Source organism: Episyrphus balteatus, chromosome 3 (genome assembly GCF_945859705.1).
Source record: "Episyrphus balteatus chromosome 3, idEpiBalt1.1, whole genome shotgun sequence".
NCBI lineage: Eukaryota > Metazoa > Arthropoda > Insecta > Diptera > Syrphidae > Episyrphus > Episyrphus balteatus.
The window spans coordinates 37,046,189-37,066,053 of record NC_079136.1 but is presented as its reverse complement, the minus strand read 5'-3'; the positions used below and the strand labels follow the sequence as shown (position 1 = coordinate 37,066,053).

Here is a 19,865-nt window from a genome sequence, read left to right as displayed (position 1 = left end):
GTTGAGGTCACTTGAACTTTAAAATTAAAAAATAATTTTTCATAAAATAAAAAAAAAAAAAATATTTTCATTACATTACATTACATATTAATCTAATCCGAAGATAAATCTACGGACTAGACACACACTACAGCTTCGGAAACTTAGTCCATTTTTGCTGATACAGCACAAGACATTAATACAACAGAGAGAAAGACAAAGAAAGAAAGAACAACAGAAACACATATAACACATAACTACGTGGCACAGAGGGGGAGACATCGTTGACAAAATATTTTCAATCACCTGGCAACAATTAATCTTGATCTTAATTGCTAAGTTCTAATCAGTGTCACTGTCGAAAAACTCTCATTGCCAAGTATAAACAAAAATACAACTTTTATTTCCAAACATATCAACAGGTGGTAAGTTTTTACGATTTAATTCTTCGATCTTTTCAAATTCCGATTCTCAGACGTGTGTCCTCAATAAACTACAATCTTAAAAAAACACACCAAACACTTGTTACTTATTCTTTTTTTTTTTGTTGCCCTTCAAAAAAAAATACCAATTTAACACAACAAAAAAAAGTCAATGGTTGCTTGTCTTTAAAACACTTGAAGAATTTGCTCCGCTATCTACGCGAACCCCATTCAAGCGCCGCCAATGCCAAAAGCTTAAATGCCTCAGTTTTGTGAATTAATCGTGTGGTGTGTGCACCCAACCAAACCACTTTAACCTTCAGCATCGACACTTCAATCAATTAATGAAAAATTTCTTCGTTGTCTTCACTATATACATACTTGATGGTTTTATAAATCAATACTGACAAAAGCGTTCGACTGCGACGCGACGACCAAAAAAACGTGATGCAACAATACTGGGCGCTGATGGTTAAGCGCGCGTAATTTTATGCGTAGGGTGACCATAGTGTTAAAAAATTATAAAACTATTTTTTTTTTAAACAAAATGTTAATTATTTTGAATCAAATTTTGGTTTCAGGACCTCCTTCTGCAAATTGGTTTAGACACAAAATCTGACTTGGACACTTTTTTGTCCTTTTTTTTTAATTTTTTAAGGCGAATTGGCTTCATCTAAAAACTTTTTCTAAATAGGCTTTTCTTTGCAAGCTGGTAACCCTTCTTGATTATTAATTTTCAACATATGTCCTAAGAACTCGAATATTAGTTCAGTGCTCATTCAATAGAGCATTAGCTGAATATCATTAAATTGATTTTTCGCACTTGCGAAATTCATTTCGGCCGCCATCTTGGATTTTGGTTTTTGTTGAATATCTCCATTTCTATTTATCCTACATTAAAGTTGTATATACAAAAACGTAGGCAATTAAATTTCGCGTCTCTTAAGAACACTTTTTCGATATCTGAATATGAAAAAATTTACAAGTCAAAAATGACAATTTTAAGGTTTTGAGCACTTTTTATCAAAATTATGAAAAAACCTTCCGATAAAAGATTAGCTATTCACCTTGAAATTCTACAATTCTGCTATACAACTTCTTTTTTGTATCGCTATAAAAACAAAAGTTATTAATACTTTTTTGTTAAAAAATGCTCTTTTTTGTTTGTGTTTTTTATCTTTACTTTTTTCTTAAATTTTTTTTTTACCAAATCTTGAATTTTAAATGATTAGTGAGTATTTTATAGCCTTCTGTCACAAGAGAAAATTCAGGACCTGCAATTTTTTTATATAAAGTATTTTTTAAGAAAAAAGTATTAATAACTTTATTAAGTATAGCGATACAAAAAAAGTTATATAGCAGAGTTGTAGAGAATTTTAAGGTGAATAATCTTTTCTCGCAACGTTTTTTTAATAATTTTGATAACAAGTGCTCAAAACTTTTTTTTTTTTTGAATTTTTTGGCTTGTAACTTTTTTAATATTCAGAATATCGAAAAAGTGTTCTTAACATAAAAGACTTGAAATTCAATTGCCTACGTTTTTTGTCCACACAACTTTTATGTAGGATAAATAGAAATCGAGATATTAAACAAAAACTGAAATTCAAGATGGCGGCCGAAAGGTGAATTTCGTGAGTGCGAAAAATCAGGGTAATGATATTCAGCCAATTCTCTATCGAATGAGCAAAAAAAATTTGGGGGCGGTACAAACTGCTGGCGCTGGTTCGCCCATATATGAACATCATAAATGCACTGAACTATATCTTAGCGGAGAGATTTTTTACAAGAATTAACTTCTTAAAAAAAGGAGGAAGAATGGTAACCCTAAAACAATTAATCATGCGTCATTAAGATCATCGACAATGATCTAATTCTTCAAATTGATGAAACGGCTTGTAGTATTTTATCTTTTTTTTTTTTTTTTGAATGAAAGGCGCTCGTTGGCAGTGACTTTGAGTGTTGTATTCATTTTTGAATGTTTCAATGGGTCAAGGATTAAAGTGTTTTTTATTTTGTTTTTATAAAAATAAACTTTTTTTTAATTCAAAATCATAACGATACGGATTTTCACCTACAACACCTAATTTTATTCATAGCATAAACTTTAAACTGCAGAAAAAAAGGTCATTTAATAGGACAACACTATCATTCATCGTCATCATCGTTGTCATCATATCGTAGTAGAGCTTCCGGAAAAGGAAGGAAGGAAGAAACTATCTATTCGCTGCAATGATAGGTTAGGCCAATACCTTTATATACACATAGCACCATCAAATACGCCAACGGAATAAAAATTAAATGACGTGCCACATGCATGTGCACATACTTACCATCTCATAATGGTTTAATGGTGGTGTTTCTGCAAATGACTTTATTCTGGTCATAGCAGAGCCAACTCCAACCAAAGAACGTAGATACACAAACATGTAGTGAATTTCAACGGGTAGATTAGAGTTGTTGTTGTTTGAAGAGGATGACAGTGTGTTTTAAAGGACAAGGAAGGTTTTTCTTTTAATCAAAATTGGTTACGTAATTCGTTATAAACGGAAAATTTAAACTCAAACCCGGTACCCGGTAGATTTTAAAAGCTGGCTCAATAAATTAAAAAAAAAATTGATATTGAGGAAGAGCAAAATTTTGTTAAATGAAAAAAAAAAAGTTTTTTTATTTGACTTTTTTTTGGACAAAAATAAAAATGCAGTTTTATTGCAATGGCTTTGAAAAATGTAATCAAAATCGTTAGAGCCGTTTTCGAGATATTTGGTTTAATTTGAAAAATTTGTCTGGGAGGTACACTTTCTAAGCGAAATATAAAAAAAAAAAACAAAAAAAAAGTCATGAGTGCAATTAACACGTGGTAGAAGTGAAACCTGCAAAAAAAAATTTCTTGAAAAAAAAAGAAAAAATCTAACTATTTTTTATTCTATCTCCTTTAAATAAATGTTTTTTATATGACAACCTATATTAATTTTATATTATCTGAAAGCTTATTGTTTCAGCTCAAAATATTTATATCGTCCATGTCTATACAACATCTACAAAAAGAGCTTGTTTTTTTCAAACCAAATCACTTTTCATCAAAAAAGCAAAAAAATCAATCTTTTTTCTCTTTTAACACCATTAAAAATATATTTTTTTAAATGACAACCTGTAGTAAATTTTATATCATCTAAAAGTTTATTTCACCTTTTATATGACGTATGAATCATATTTCTACCATGCTCAAAAAAAAAATAAGAATTTGTTAAAGCCACCTATGTCGAAATTTCAAGCTGAGATTACGGTACTTCCTACCCTGGTCATCGTCAACAGATCTCCACAGGTGTTTTGAGGTATTTTTCAAGTTTTTCAATTTAAGATTGTGTAACTCGTAGAGCTCGAACAGTTAATTGTGATATATCAAATTAAAGGTTATGTTATCAGCATGCGTATGTATCAAATTTGTATGTGCACTAGATCAAAAGATATAACGTGTGTAGAAAAAGAACATCTTTTTAATTAATTTGAAAATAATTGAAATTTTGTACATTTATAGTTTATTTAATTACCTATCTACAGTACAAATTTCATTAATCTATCTATTAAAACAATCTAATCAAAACAGAAACAATTTTACGAAGATCAATTTTATGAAGTAAAGAGTCACATTCAATAAGTCGTTTTAAAAAACAATTTTTGTTGCCCTGAAATCTTTTTTTATAAAAAAAAGAAGTTACAACTAAAAACAGGGAATTCAAGCCAAAAAGGACATGAAAATTAACGCCTCATCAATAACTGATTAGGTTTTGAAAAAATATGACAAAAGTAGGTTTAATAAAAAAAATATAATTGATAAAATAGGTAATATTATATGGAGGTTTCACAGCTGAAACGGACGAAGTCAAAAAAGAAAAAAAAAAATCAAATCTAGTGCCAAAACCAGCGCAAGGTTTGACTCTACTAAGGTCCGTCATAAGTTTGATCCAAAAGTGTTTCGATTCAAATTGTCATTTGTTCGAAAAAAATATTCACCATAAGATTCAATAGAAATGTATTTAGGTACTTTAACTCGTTATATCTCCGAATTTACTTTTTGTGACTTGGTTTACTTCAGCTCTTAGCCCTACATATTATAATATTTGATTAAATTTCAATATTCAGTCGAGTTGCGTTATTTCTGTGGAATTAAATATCTGCTGGTTTTAAAAAAGAAACACAAATTTCTATAATTAATTAAATAAAGAGAATCTATAATTTTGGATGAAATGTGTTTTTTTTTCAAAGAGGAAGTAAATTCTGTTATAAGGCTCGCTTGATCTTCAATTCTGAAAAAGTTTTCATAAGAATCAATTAATAAAACACAATGTTTATCACACATTTCTCGAAAAAAAATTGGCCTACAAGTCAAAAATTATTATGGGCAGGAAAAAATGAACAGCAACAGAAAAAACATCGATTTGTATGGAAAGTGGGGTAGGTATTTAACTTAATTTAGTCGAGCACTTAAGTATTCAACTCGAAATTTTTCGAAAAAATTGAATTTTTTGAAAAAATCAAATTTTAAGATAACAGAACAACGATTTGTATGGAAAAAAAAATATTTTTTTTTATGGAAAATGGGGTAGGTAGGTAGTTAACTAAAATTAGTCAATCACCAAAAAAAAAATAGTTCTGACCTGGGGTTGCGACTATGTTTTTCATATACATAGTTTTTAGGTCGCTGAAACCAAATCCGAAGTCAATCAAAAAATGTCACGAAAAAAAGTTCTTATCTGACATTTTTTGAGGATATCTCAAAAACTTGACGTGATACGGCGAAATAGACTTCGGATTCGGTTTAAGCTACTAACATATTCGCACCCCCAGATAAGAACTTTTGTTTTTTTTTGGTTTTGACGTAATAGGGAAAAATTGACTTCGAATCTGGATTCAGCAACCCAAAAACATATTCGCACTTGGCACATCCAGATCAGTGAAAAAAAAACCGCTTCATTTAAGAGGGAAATTATCTTATTTGTGTGTGGAAACAATTTTATTAAAAAACAAAACTGGCAGTTTTGAGCTGTTGAGTCGCTAGGGTCGAATCCTTGTCCCTTACCATCAGCCTATCTCACTCCAATTAAAGCTGAAGTATGACTATAATGTTTAAATTTTTAATTTTTACCGGTTTTTTGAAAATTCACATTAAAATGAAAGCAGTTTCGACTTATTTTAAGCAGACGTCGCGTCGTATTGTTTTAAAATGTCTAGATATAACTATGTGACTTGAGAATGCATAAAATATTTTTCACCCCATGCATTGGTCGCCTAAATTGCCGTTCACTCTTTCTAAATAAGTTGATAGAAGGCAATTTCACAAAATATTTACCTTTTTTTGAAAATTTGCAAAGTGCAAAGCAAGAATTTCGAAAAAAATCTCTGGTACCTACAGTTTCAATTTTGAACAACCTTTTGAATAAGCTCATTGTCCTTTTGATTTTTTTCTAAAGAACTGCGGAAAGATGACACCTTTCACATTAAAAAATTTCAGAGTACGAATTTTCTAGAATAAAAAAAAATGTATATAGGTTTCTTATATCCTATCTATTTTAACATAATGGTTTGAACTTTCTCAGAACAAATAAAGGGCAAACCATTTTCAACACTCAAATACGAAATATTTTTTCTTGTTTTCCCTACTGTAACATATCCCGATTTCATAAGCAGCACATGCATTACCGGTTACCACAAAAAAAAAGTAAATATATTTAGAGAAAGAGAATCCACCATAGAGGTGCTCTAAGTGGTTTTACGTTTTATTGCATGAGAGTTTGTTTAGTTCCCGTTCCGTCATTGGGAGAAAGAAGACCAGGATAATATACATTCTCATTCTATATTTCTGAGAAAAACCAAAAAAACAGGAGAAAGATGGAGAACGAAAAAGGTCATTTCAATTCAATACTAGAAGTGAGCTGGAAAAACGAATAAGAATTAATTATTTATAATGATGGTGAGCCATGTTTCACTATCCAGCGACGATACCATTATATTACATTATCCCCTCAACTACAAGAAGTAACCTAACTCAACCCCAAAAGTTAACTCTTATTGAAAGAGATAGAGGGTGAAGGAGTTGGTTGGTTGGTTTGCCGAATGGAAATCCCAATTTTTAGTAATTATTTATTTAAGTTTTCCATTAAGTAAATATTGACCATAGAATCTCCTTCCGCTGTTGCTACTGCTGCTGTCCGATCTTTTACCCCACATTAACTCGCAATCATTGGGACTCTTTCATTTCCAGCAAAACCACCAGCACCCACCAGTACACTTACTATGCTCGCTCCAGCCCACGAAACAACCACAAAATGATGATAATCCCGATGAGCTTGAGGTTTACTTTTGTTCTACGGCTTATCTGGCTTTACTCGACGATAGTCGTCTCTAGAGTAAGCGGGTTTCTCTTTATTTAAAAATGCATGAGATAAAAAGTTTTTTTTTTTTTTTATTTTGCTTTTTTTTTCGAGAAATCGTAAAGGGGTTGATTGGGCCAAAAAACGAGAAGAAGAAGAGCTATTTTATTTTTCTATATCGCTGAAACTGTATAGGGAATAAGTTCTTAGGGTTGAGAGGTTGCATCAATCGTCAAGAAATCGATTCGAGATGTGAAAAATCACCTCTGGGAAAATGTTGTAGGTATTGTTTTTCGATAATATTATTGCTGAATTGGATATAGTTTAAAGTCAAAGATGCATTTTGAGCTTTCCATGTGTATAACAATTCAATGTGAAATAAGAAAACTTGGGGATTAACTCTCGACTGGTGTGGAAAAACTATTAAATTCGGTTTCAGAAGCTTTTGGAAATTTATTAGAAAGAAATTTAAAAAAAAAGGAAATTGTTATTAATAAATTATTAAATTTAATGAAATTATTTTAAATATTTAACTTAATTAACATTATTATAAACAGTTTTAATAGAAATTCGAATTAATTATTTGTTTTCTTTTATTTTCAGGTGAGTGGTCAATTTTATAAAAACCCAAAAGTGAGTAATTTATAAGTACAAAGTTGTTTACAGAATAGTTGTTTTGCAACAATGAAATTATGAAATCTAAATTATGAACATTTTCTTGAAAAAAGTTTAACAGCCTTGAGCCTTGAACTTTTATAGCATACCTAATTGCATGTGTTTTAGGAATAGAAAGGTTTACTTGATATCTTCAGCAACAAGTTTAAACTAAAAATTGAAAAGCATCTGTTCTAAATTGAAAATTTTGCAAAACGGCTCCAACGTATTAAATATTATATATTAAATATAATTTTTATTATATCATGTTTTCTAATATTTACTTAAAAACATAGATGGCAACCATATAACCCCAAAATATTCATTTTTATAAAAAAAAAACATAAAAAGAACAGATGTCAAAATAGTGCTTATTACAAAAAAAAAATTGGTCTAAAAGTGTGCTTTACTAATTTGGCACATTTTGAACTTTGTTTTGAAAATTTTGGATTTTTTTTAAGGAATATTAATCTATGAATTCTATATACATATAAGATCTAAAACATTTTTGACCTGAATTTAGCCAAATTTCTAGCTTATATGGGTGCTATTTTGAAAAAGAAAATTCTCTGACTGCCATTTTGAATAAAAAAAAGTTGGCAACTTTTTCGTGTTCTCCATACAATTATCCTTCAGTGTACCAAATTTTATGAAATTTCGTCCAAAATGGACGTGCAAATGAATTTGGTGACTGCGAAATTTGCGCTAATTTGTAAAGTATATAGATACGTTTCTATTGAATCTTATGGTGAATATTTTTTTCGAACAATTTGAATCAAAATACTTTTGGATAAACTAATGAAAGACCTTAGTAGAGTAAAACCTTGCGCTAATTTCGGCCCTAGATTTTTTTTTTGACTTGGTCCGTTTCAGCGATGAATCTTCCATATTTGGAAAAGAAGAAAACATTCATTACTTGTCTTATTGGACTGTTTGAGTACGGTACGCCGGTATTTTCACATACATTGGTAGGTACTTTGATTATTTTCATTAAAATTGTCTTTCAGCAACGCTATTCTTGTGAACTGATTGACAGCTTAAAAACAGTATTGGCTTATGATCTTCATCTTATAATTATTTTTTAAAAACGTTTCCCTTTTATTAAACAAAAAAAAAAAAAAAAACAAAAACACAGAGTGACTAACTTTTGAATAAAACAAAGCTATTTAAAAAAAAAAAAACGAGACTTCACTTCCCACTTCTATTATGCAGATGTAATATCACTCAAATTTTGAAATAATTCTTAAAATCATTTTCCGAGAATTAGACTTCATTTAGGTCAATCGACAATAAAAACTGCAAAATTCTCTGCAAAACGATAAAGTATCGCAGCAGCAGACACGCACCGATGTGCCACATAAAAACAATTGTATCTTGCGCGCAAAAAATTCTTCTCACTTATTCACGTAGTAGACCGAGTGTGCAATTTTAAATTCCGTATTTTTATTAATAGCAAAATCTAAATCATTAAAAAAAAAATTTAAAAAAAAAAAAAATATTAACATTAAATACTATGAGAGCATCAACAAGTTGTGTGTGTCGTCTTGTTGGGGTATAATAATAACGAAAAGATCTCAAATCAAATGCACTGGGTGCCTGTTGTTTGTTGCTTGCCTCCGGCTGAGTTGGCAGTAATTGAGTGTTGATCTTCAAGCCGAAGGTGGGAGAGGATGCATTTATTTGAAATTCAACGAATTGTGATTGCATCTTTAGAATTATTTCTTTTTTTTTTCTGAATTTCAATTTTATTTTGTGAAATTGCAACAAAAAAGGCACAATTCTGTGTTCAAATCTAGAGATACAAAAAACATAAAATAGAAAAAAAAGTAAAAGAAATATGGATGCAAATTTTGTTCTAGCAGAAGATACATTTTTTATTTGTTCTGTAGACTTGCTACCGTATAAAATACTATTTGCAGTTTTATTCAAATTGAAATGCCATCGCACACAAATGTTTGTGCGAATGCATTCAGTTAAATTAATTGGGGTTAATCGAATGGAAGGTGAAGTTCCAAACTATTACTATGTTGTATTTATGAATATATTGAAAGTGTGAATGAGAATTTGTTTTTTTTTTATTAATTGTCAAGTTTATGGGGAGATAAATGTGTTTATAAAGAATTTTTTTTTATTGGATTCACGTGGGGAATGATATTTTATTTAAAATGTCAGTGTTTAACGCATACAAAATAGGAATATGAATGTACATTAAGGTGGTCCTTATTAGTGATGGGAACTATCGAATAAAAACTATCAAACTATCGATAGTTGTAAAATATTCATTCATTCGATAGTTTTAAATCATTCATTCATTTAGTTACTATTTTCATTCGAATAGTTTTTCATTCGATAGTTTTTTCTTTTGAATAGTTTTTTAATACGATAGTTTTTTCATTCAAAAAATTTTCTTAAACGATAGTTTTTTTCATTTGAATAGTTTTTTTATACGATAATTTTTATTCGATAGTTTATTCGATAGTTTGTTCGATAGTTTTTATTCGATAGTTTTTATTCGATAGTTTTATTCGATACTTTTTATTCGAATGAATAAATGAATGAACTATTCGATAGTTCAAATCATTCAGTTACTAACTATCGATAGTTCAAATCATTCGATAGTTCCCATCACTAATCCTTATATTGGTTTTTGCCGAAATTCCTCATCAATTAGTTCAAAATAGCGAAAAAAAAATTCTCTAATTTTTGCGAATTTTTATTTTAACTGCCTAGCCTCCCGATACAATCCGCAAGTCTTATGGGCCCAAAAAAAATTACCTAAAATAATCATTTTTATCAAAAAACAAAACCGACTTCCATGGCTAAAACTGGGTTTTATGGTTTTTCTAATAGTTCCTTTGGCCAGAACTGAACGAAATTGAAATGGGACCATATGGCAGCCACTAGCTTTCCAATACAAAAAGAATTATCAAAATTGGTTCACTCAGTCCAAAGTTATAAGGTAACAAAAAAAAAAAAACAAAAAAAAAATGTGTCAAAAAAGTCTGACTTGATCACTAAAATTAACGGAGCCTGTCATATGTCCAATATGGAAAAGCTTATGTATCTCAAAAAACGGCTCTAACACACAGAGAAAAATAGACCACATAAAATAGAACAAAAACAATAAGATTTCTCTATGGTTTTCATCCAAGAAGGAAACCTTATTAAAACAATCGGGTTTTCCTTATTGTTTTAAAATCTGCAAAAAAATAAAAAAAACGATGACCAGGCTGGGAATCGAACTGGAGACTTCAAATCACTAGTCGCCCACCTTACCACCTGAACCAACCTGCCATGAAAATATTGATCGCGATTTTTGTTCTAGTGCTAAGTTGCAAAAAAAATCAACTTTTCAGTCAAATTTTAATAACATTTTCTCTATAAAAATAATAAGAAATCTCCTTAAAAAAAACCTTATCAATCGTTGATTTTAATAAGATTTCCTTATGAAATGTATGGACGGTAAAACAATATGGCAATCTGTTAGTTTTTAGCGGGTCATATTTTTCTCTGTGCAGTATTACATATTTAAAAAAAAATCTTTAAATTTGTCAAATAAGATCAAACGTTTGGTTTTTTTTTTGTCGGTTTTTTAAGATGAAAACTACCTAATATATTTAAATGAAATTAAGTTCAACTTAAATTTAGAAGAATTTAACGGATTCCACTTATTTTTAAGCAAACATCGTATTGTTTTAATGTTGTGAGATTTAAGGTGGGCATGGGGCATTATCCTGTTTTAAATCACCTACAAATAGTTAAAAGAATCTGTAAATAAAGTTACACTATTGAACAATAGTTAATTAGTACCTAATCAAAATTCAGGTATTTGTTTGTGTGTCACACCCGTAACGCAAATAAATCAGCTATTGAAATTAAATCATATTGTATTATATTTTAAATTAATTCTACCAACATCCATGTAGAATTCAAAACTCAGAATCATTAATGGGCGCGTAATGGAGAAACGGAGACATAAATTAATTTAAAAGAAAAATTAAAGAACAAAATCTGGATATTATAATCTTAAATATGGAAACATACATATATTTCCCACAAATTTACCTCATAAATATGTATACACCGACAAAAAAAATTTTCTTATATTTACGTTTTGGTCATTTGGTGTATTAATTAATAATTTTTTATGTCACACCCGTAACGTTAATAAAAGTTTTTGACTCATCATGTTTATTATAAAGATTATACATTTTACAGATCATTTAATTTGAATTTTATTAGTATTGAATAAATGGGGAATAATTCAACTTCACAAAATTTTTAGTAAAAGTAACAAAAAAATATGTTTTTGTTTTGTGAAATAATTTTGTAAAAATCTAGACATTTTGAATCCGATTTCATAGGTATCTACAATCTACACTGGTTTTACAGATGTTTCAATTGAAAAAAAAGTACAATTTACTACATTTTAATGAAAATCTAACACAAGCAAACATAGTAAAAAATTACTAGAATAATTTGGTTTACCATTTACCATTGCCTTATACTAAATAAAATATAAAGCTATTCTGTTCATACCTCAGAGCCGATTTCAAATTTCACGGGCTTCCGTAGAATTGGAATGTTATTGAAAGCAATATAAAATTTTGAATCTGTTTTGCTCTCATAATTCATTAGAATTATTTGAAATTTGTTAAATTTTTTAATCACTCTGTTGTCAACAACGAACTTAATCAAAGCGAACAAAACTAAATCAGTTCGTGCTGCTTTTCAACGAAAAATCATTAATTAATCAAAATATTTGTACGTACCTCTTTATTCACATGCTCTCTATATAAACACAACATTGTTCTTTTGAATAGAAGGTAGATATTTTTAAAATTTTATAAAAATACTTTAAATACAAAACAGATGTGCCCTCAGGTTTTCTAACATAACATAAACAATATTTATATAGAAAAATAAAAATTTACTATTAAAACTTGTGTTAGCTAAATTATAGAAAAATTAAAAATAAAAACGGAACAATAGAAACCCCTTTCATTGTGTTCTTTAAAGGTTTCATAAAGAATTGATTTATTTTAAAGTCTTGCAATATTTACCCATTATAAATCTCAAGTAAAAATTAACACAAAAAAGCAACCTCAATACAAATCAGACCTTAAACAAAAACATGCATCAACCAGAGCGGATTTCACATCTGTTTTCATAAACACAAACATTCTGTTTCCCATCTATCGTGTAAATAAAAGTACTTGCCATGTCTACCCACATAATCAATTAAAAATATAAATAATTACAAACGCATGCAAAAATCATAATTCGATGTGAAATAACATAGACATCCTGGCGAAAATTGGGCATATAGTCATCATTAATTATCACACTAACACCATGAACACGAGAGCTGTCTTCGTCGTCGCGTCAGACGTCTGTATAGTTATCGTTTTCTATGATTCTTCATCGTGTTGTTCCTAGGTGATGTTTCTATTTTGGGCCACATCGCAAACGAAAAAAAATTGATTTATTCAATCAAAATTTTTCATAGACTTTGGTTCATTTATTTTAATTTATAAAAAATATGAAAAATTGAACTTAAATCAGTCATCTTTTTTATTCACTTTTCTCTACTTTCTTATTGATAGTGTGATATTTTTCAAACAAGAAAAAAAATGCATTTATCATTCGCAAAATTAAATGCAAATGATGCATTCACCTTTAATGGTGCTGTGGGTGAAATGATGCTCCATTTGAAATTGTCACTGTCAACATTGTCGTTATCTAAAGAAGTGTGAGAGTGGCGATATGGTATGAAAGAAAATTCTTCACTTTGTCAACGCAAATTATTCTTCTGTGATGAAGAAGAGAAATATATGATGAGAGAAAAAGATGAACGCGTGGAATAAAAGAATTATAGTTTTTTGTTTACCTTTAAATGCAATATCAGCTAAATGAATATTTTTTTCTTAATTGTTAAAACTTGTGTTGGGGGGGTCAAAGTACCCTTTGTGCAATTCAAGAGAAAATTTGAAATTACGATAGTTAACAACTTGAGGGTAAAACTTGAAATTACTTTATAAGTTTTGAGGGGACGAAAGACGTGTAGTTGTAGAACTCAAAAGAATATTAAATTTTTCGATGAATATGCTAAATGTTTCCATTTAATAGAATTCCCCCTTACAAAATGTGGTCCTGTTCAAGTATCTTCTCTTTTTTTAATTGGGAACACAAAAATATACGGATTTTCAGAGAATTATACAAAATTTGAATGAATAACTTCTATCACAGCAACTCCTCCCCCAAGCCCTTCTTTTTTTTATCCACAAAAAGCTTTTTCTTTAGCTTACACCCCCCCCCCCAAAAAAAATTTACCAAGTACACAACCTTTCCCCTCAAAATAAACGCTCCTGTCGGAATTACTTATCTTCACAGATTTTAATGCACAATCACAAGAAATGGTTCTTTTGGAGAAGTGTACAAAATATAACGGAAAAATCGAATTTCTTACCCTTTAACCCTTTAATGATAGAATCTTCTGTTCAAGTTAAAAAAAAAGATTTTTGACAGAAATTTGCCAAAAACTTAAATAAAAATTAAACTTTTGCCCCCCCCCCCCTCTCTCTCTCTCTCTCTTTACAATCCGAGCAGCTGTTCAAATATCTTGACCGTGCCTAGGGACGAATTTCAAGTCGTTGAATTGTTTTGGCAAAAATGAAAAAAAAAAAATTTATTTTAAGCCTAAAAACGGTGGTCTTAAAAACGCGGCAGGTTTTATAAAAATGGATCCCAAAAGTAATGATGCGGATTTGTTTGAAATGATCTCAGGATTCCAAATTTGTAAGTTTCAAAATCGTACGTGATCCCTTTTTTGAGTTACAGGCATTATACATATATATACATTTGACTTGCAATGGAAAAAAAAAATTAAACAAAAAACAAAAGCACATTATAATGTCCTATATCTTTTTGGAAAGCTTAAATGTACTCCTTGAATTTGATGTTTATTTGAAGTTGATTGAGTAAATAGTTTTTAGAAATTTAATTTTAAAGTTATTATTTTAGAAAAAAATAATTTTTTTTTCTTTTAGTTTATTTTATTATATAAAGGGTACAATTTTTTTTATACAAATCAATGCTCTCATTGATTTTAAGTCAAAAACAAAAAACCGCATGTTTAAAAGTATCCTAGTTTTTGAGATTTAAATTTTTTTTTCAAATAAAAAAAAATTAGCCTCAAATTAAATGGAAAAAAGGTCACTGTAACACGTTGCTGATCAGGACGTCTTCTTTTTTTTTTAAATTAACGCGAAAAGTCAACGTGGATTCATGAAAAATGGCTCTCACAATGAACATCGAGAAGAGGTTTTGTGGTCCCTGAGGACCTTAGCTGTCCTGAAATCTATGTAATGTGGGATATTTTTCTGTTATACCTAACATTATAACTCTTACATTTCAAAAATATTTCTGAAATATTCAGAACGTAATAAAAATAACTTTAAAATGTATAACAATTAAAAAAAATACAAAACTCTGAAAATGGCAAAAAAAAAACATTAAAAAAACACAAAAAAAAAAATCTGAAAATTAACAAAAAATCTCAAAAAAGGAGCCAAAATACCACTTTGTTCTTGGGGTTGATTCTGAGTCACACTAAGTGTGATTCGAACTTACAAATCTGTTGATTAAATAACCATTATACAAAGTTTTCCTTAGGAACAAATAAATCCAATATAAAAGTGTTTATCTTTTCCTTCCATTTTTGAAAAACTAGAATAGTTCCTTGCATCTATTTTTAAGGATTTGACTAAGAACTAAATAGAACATTCAATTTTGAAAAAAACTTGTACCTTGTAATTCAAAGGTTAAAAAAATTAACATAAATACAAAAATTATTATTATTTTTTTTAATTTTGACTTTGAAATTAAATTTCTCAAAAACTATTTACTCAATCAACTTCAAATAAACATTAAATTCAAGGAGTATATTTAAGCTTTCCAAAAAGGTATAGGACATTATAATGTGCTTTTGTTTTTTGTTTAATTTTTTTTTTCCATTGCAAGTCAAATGTATATATATGTATAATGCCTGTAACTCAAAAAAGGGATCAGGTACGATTTTAAAACTTACAAATTTGGAATCCTGAGATCATTTCGAACAAATCTGCATCATTACTTTTGGGATCCATTTTTATAAAACCTGTCGCGTTTTCAAGACCATTGTGTAAATCGACCCCCTCCCCATCAATTACAAACAATTTAACGAAGTAATTCAAGGCCAGAATTAAACCCTTCTGTTGAACTTGTCATTTTTTTAGAAGCTTGCTAAAAACTATTCACCCCCTCCAAAAACAAACGCTCATTTAAAAATTAACTTAATTTATGAGATTTAAACAGAAAGGCGAAAGAAGGCTTCATCAATATTCCGTCTACGAGTGCTTTTATCATGAAAAAGTTAGGTAAAGAGTACCGAAAGCCCCAACAAATCTAATTTGCCAGGTCCGTATTCAAAGATTTTAAAAAAATACAGAAATAAACATAGAAAGTTGATGCTCCTATAAATTTTGTTTTTACTTTCTAAACAAATAAATTAAAAACAATAATGATACAAAAAAGGGGGTGGGGTAGTGTAAGTAAATGAAAAATTAAAACCCTTATAAATGTTTTTCCACCATCTGGTGCACCACAAATAATAATATCTTACAAGAAAAATGACTCGTTTGGCAAAGAATTGAATATGCTTACGTAGGTAAAGGGACGTTTTTATTCTACGAACAAAAAAAAATCCTGTTCCACATTATTGTTAGCCCCCGTCAACCTCCTCATGGTCACCACCACGTACCGCACCATCACCATCATGCGCTCAACCCAACCCAATTATCCTATCCGTCTTCTCACTGAGACTGAGAGTTGAGTGGTTTATTTAAGCATTTTCAGCAAACAAATTACAGTGTAAATACATGCAGTTGGAAGATGTCCAAAATTGATGATACCTGTTGTGTCTCTTGTGTCTTGTGTTCCACATCCCTCCGAAAAAAATATTGTCTTAAAATTTATTTATTTCACCTCAAATTATTCTTATTATGACGGTGGATAGCGGCGGGGCAACAAAGGTAATTACATGCATCTTTTTTTGTGTTTTGATAGATTAACTGCATTAAACACAGCGCCGCCGCCGCCTTCGGTAGTATACGGTAAGGTGTGACAGAAGTTATAGCAAAAACTAACAGGGCCGTAGCTGGGAAATATTTTTATTTCATTAAAGGGGTTGTTATGTATTGTTGATAGAAAGTTAAGAAACAAATAAAAGCTAACAAAAATATTAGGTACCTAATGTGAAAATGATACCTCAAAAGAAGGGGTATAAAACCCCCTTTTTGTAATAGTTCTGACTTTTAATTTCTAAAAATATGCTATAAATTTTATTGTTTGATTTAAACAAACAAAAGGATTTCCACAGCCGTACAAAATCCCCTGTTACTTCCTGTTCTAGCTACGTCCCTGATAATCAAAACTATTACCATCCCGAGACAGTATATATCTTGTTGTAGAATATTTTTTTTTTTTTCTTTTGCAAAAAAGAATGATTTATGTATCAAAATCTTGACGAAGAACCATCTTTATGGATGCCAATGAGGATGAGACAAACTGAGGGGAGATGTATGTAGTATGCGATGCAATGCAGTGAGATGAGAGATAAAGTGATTCCGATTATACACCGCGATGGGATTAATGAGTGTGTGATTTAAGTGAGATGTTTCAAGTGGACCATCACGACAGCCCTGGGATGGATGTGTTGTTCTTGTTAGTCGGAAGCAAAAAGGTGATCCCTGGCTTATCCAAGAAACAACTTAGTAACGAACGAATATTATGTATAAATGTAATTAGCCGCAATTAATATTTGGATGATGATGAATTGGGCGCTGTTTCCGCCTGCGTAATCATTTACATTGTCCGATGCTTGGTTGGCCATCCCTGGCTGACATATACATATACAACATAACAAACAATTGCGTGTCATTTAATAAAAAAAAAAATAAACATTTTTCCATTCTAATGATTTTTAGCAGAGAGGGGGTCGATCCTTGGAAATATACCTATGCGAGAGGATGTATCTACAGGAGTTCTTATTTTTATTTGCTTCTATTTTTCTGAGAACATTCAACAGAAAAAAAAGGTGGCTGGAATGATAAATTTGATACAACACAATAGACACGCAGAAATGGGTGTCGTGTCATGTCATGACTATGTAAATTTACATTGTAAATATTCAAGTGCACACATACACATACACGCCTGCCACTGTGCTCAGTTTACTCATGGTATGGTTGGTTTACTGTAAGATATCCTACATAACGGGATAGCTGAGATACCTTGGAATACTTTATATTCAGCCGCCAGGCCGCCAAAAAAAAAAAAAATTAAACGAAAGAAAGAAAGAATAAAAGTCTTTATTCTTTTTTCTTTTCTGCTTGCTTAACACAGATATTTCATTTAATTTAAGAAAATATGTTAAATCTGTCTATTTTGGATTGGGAGTGGTGAAGGGAAGGGGGATGCGCATAGATTTAGATAAAAATCTTTAGGAACAAAATAGGGAAAATTAATTTCTGACAGACACACTTTTGGGGAAAAAAAAAACAACAAAATTGACACTTTATAACAATTTTAACTGAGATATTATTTTGATGCAATACAATTTTTAATTTAATATTTAAAATAGCCGACAACGTTTAAGGGGTGAACCCAAATCGGTCAATAGCATGTTAAATGTGTGTATTTTGTAGAGGAGTTCAATACAATAATTTTTTACTATGGGAGTCTATCTCCCCCCGTTTAGGCGGGAGGGGCAATTTTCTAAAAGATACGTAAAATACAAAAACAAAAATATTAAAAACAACGGCAACACTTACTTAGAAATTTTATCACTTCAAACTCGCATAATGTTTTTCTTGATATTTTTGTATTTGTTATTTTAATCAAATTGCATGGGACAGTTTGAAATGTTTAAATGAATAAACAGTAAGCGATACAAAAAAACCTTTTATAACAATTTTTTGTAAAACAAGCTCCGCTACAATTTTGTAGAACATAAGTTTTGTTAAAAACCTACCGTTTTAAAAATGAAAAATTTTGTGATCTTTGACCCCTTATAATGGGACAAGCGGACAGAGGAAACTTCAGGACTTTTCACTGATTGTATACCAAAAATCAGCCTGTTACAAATTTTTTCCTTTCTTTGACCATTTTTCGTCTATTCTTACTGTATGAACATGAAAAGGCATAGAAATTCATACAATTTTTTTTTTATTTTTGTATTATAATTTTACTTACTGATAGGCTATTGATTATGTCGAAAAAAAACAGGGTAATAAGGAACTAAGACGTTCACGGGTTTTTATTGCAGGAATCGTTCAATGGGTTATAAAAGAAGATAAAACCGCGGAGTGCTATTGAAGATAGGGGTGCAAAAGCCCCCTTTTTGGTTTTTTCAATATACCTCGCAAACCAAGCAAAATTTTGATATATTGCTCATAAAACTTTTTCTAGAGAATTAAATTTCCTATTGGAATAAAAAATTGAAAAAAAAAATTTCCATATCAAAATAGTCGATACAATCATAAAAAAAATATCAAAAAAATCAATTTTTGCTTTTTTAGTTGTACATTTTTGTTTGGGTTGAGATAGACATAAACATTGCTCCAAAGAAAAAAAAAAAGATTAAATTTCCTTCAAAATGCTGTACTCACTAAATTTTTGCATTGAAAATTAACCGAAGTATGGCCATTTTAATCTATCTTTTTTTCGCATTTTTAGTTTTACTCAAAAACAGAAACATTTGAGGGGAAAGTACGATAACTTAAGCATCAAGAACTGATAATGAGATTTTGTAGAGGGGTTAAATACAATCATTGTTTACTATTGGAGGGGGGTCAATGCCCCCCCTGTTTTGGCGGGAGGGGCAATTTTCTAAAAAAAAATACTTGAAATAAAAAAAATTATTAAAAAACAACGGCAACACTTACAGTTTTGATTGATACTTTTTTCAAAAGCTAGAATTATAAACTTCATATTAATTTTAAAATCGAATGCAAAATCAATGAAACCATGACTTTTTCTCATTTGTTTGGTTGGTTTTTTGCTCTGCATTGAGAATAAATCAAATTACCTGTTAGAAGGACGGTATTCTAGTTTGTGAGACTTAAAAAAAATTGTCGATTATTGGCGGGTGCTGATTTGGTTTATCGATTTTTGAAAGGAATGAATTCAGAGAAGTTATCACTAGGTAATTGCACTACGGTAAGAATTGAATGAAGTAGTCACTTTTATCATTTTTTTGACAACATCAAACATACTGTCATCTAAACGATGTTGCAAGTGTTCCAAACAATACGTTTTTTCCTGCAAGAAATGTAATATCTCAAATCATATGCAAAATGCTTCCATGAGTACCACACAAAAATCCTTTCTTAGTAAGCATAAA

At 30.0% G+C, this 19,865-nt stretch overlaps 1 protein-coding gene across 8 annotated transcripts in view; it reads left to right on the top strand.

Moving 5' to 3' along the window:
* LOC129913862 (polypyrimidine tract-binding protein 3) overlaps positions 1 to 19,865 on the top strand; it is a 525,860-nt gene that overhangs the window by 197,000 nt on the left and 308,995 nt on the right. For 2 of the 8 annotated variants that reach the window (XM_055992805.1, XM_055992801.1), the window contains one exon: positions 7,373 to 7,402. The exons of the other annotated variants lie outside the window; for them this stretch is intronic. Coding sequence is in view for 1 of the 2 variants with exons in the window: in XM_055992801.1 (XP_055848776.1) it covers positions 7,373 to 7,402 (30 nt within the window). In the remaining variant the exon portion in view is untranslated. The remainder of the gene's footprint in view (positions 1 to 7,372; positions 7,403 to 19,865) is intronic. 8 annotated transcript variants of the gene reach the window in all.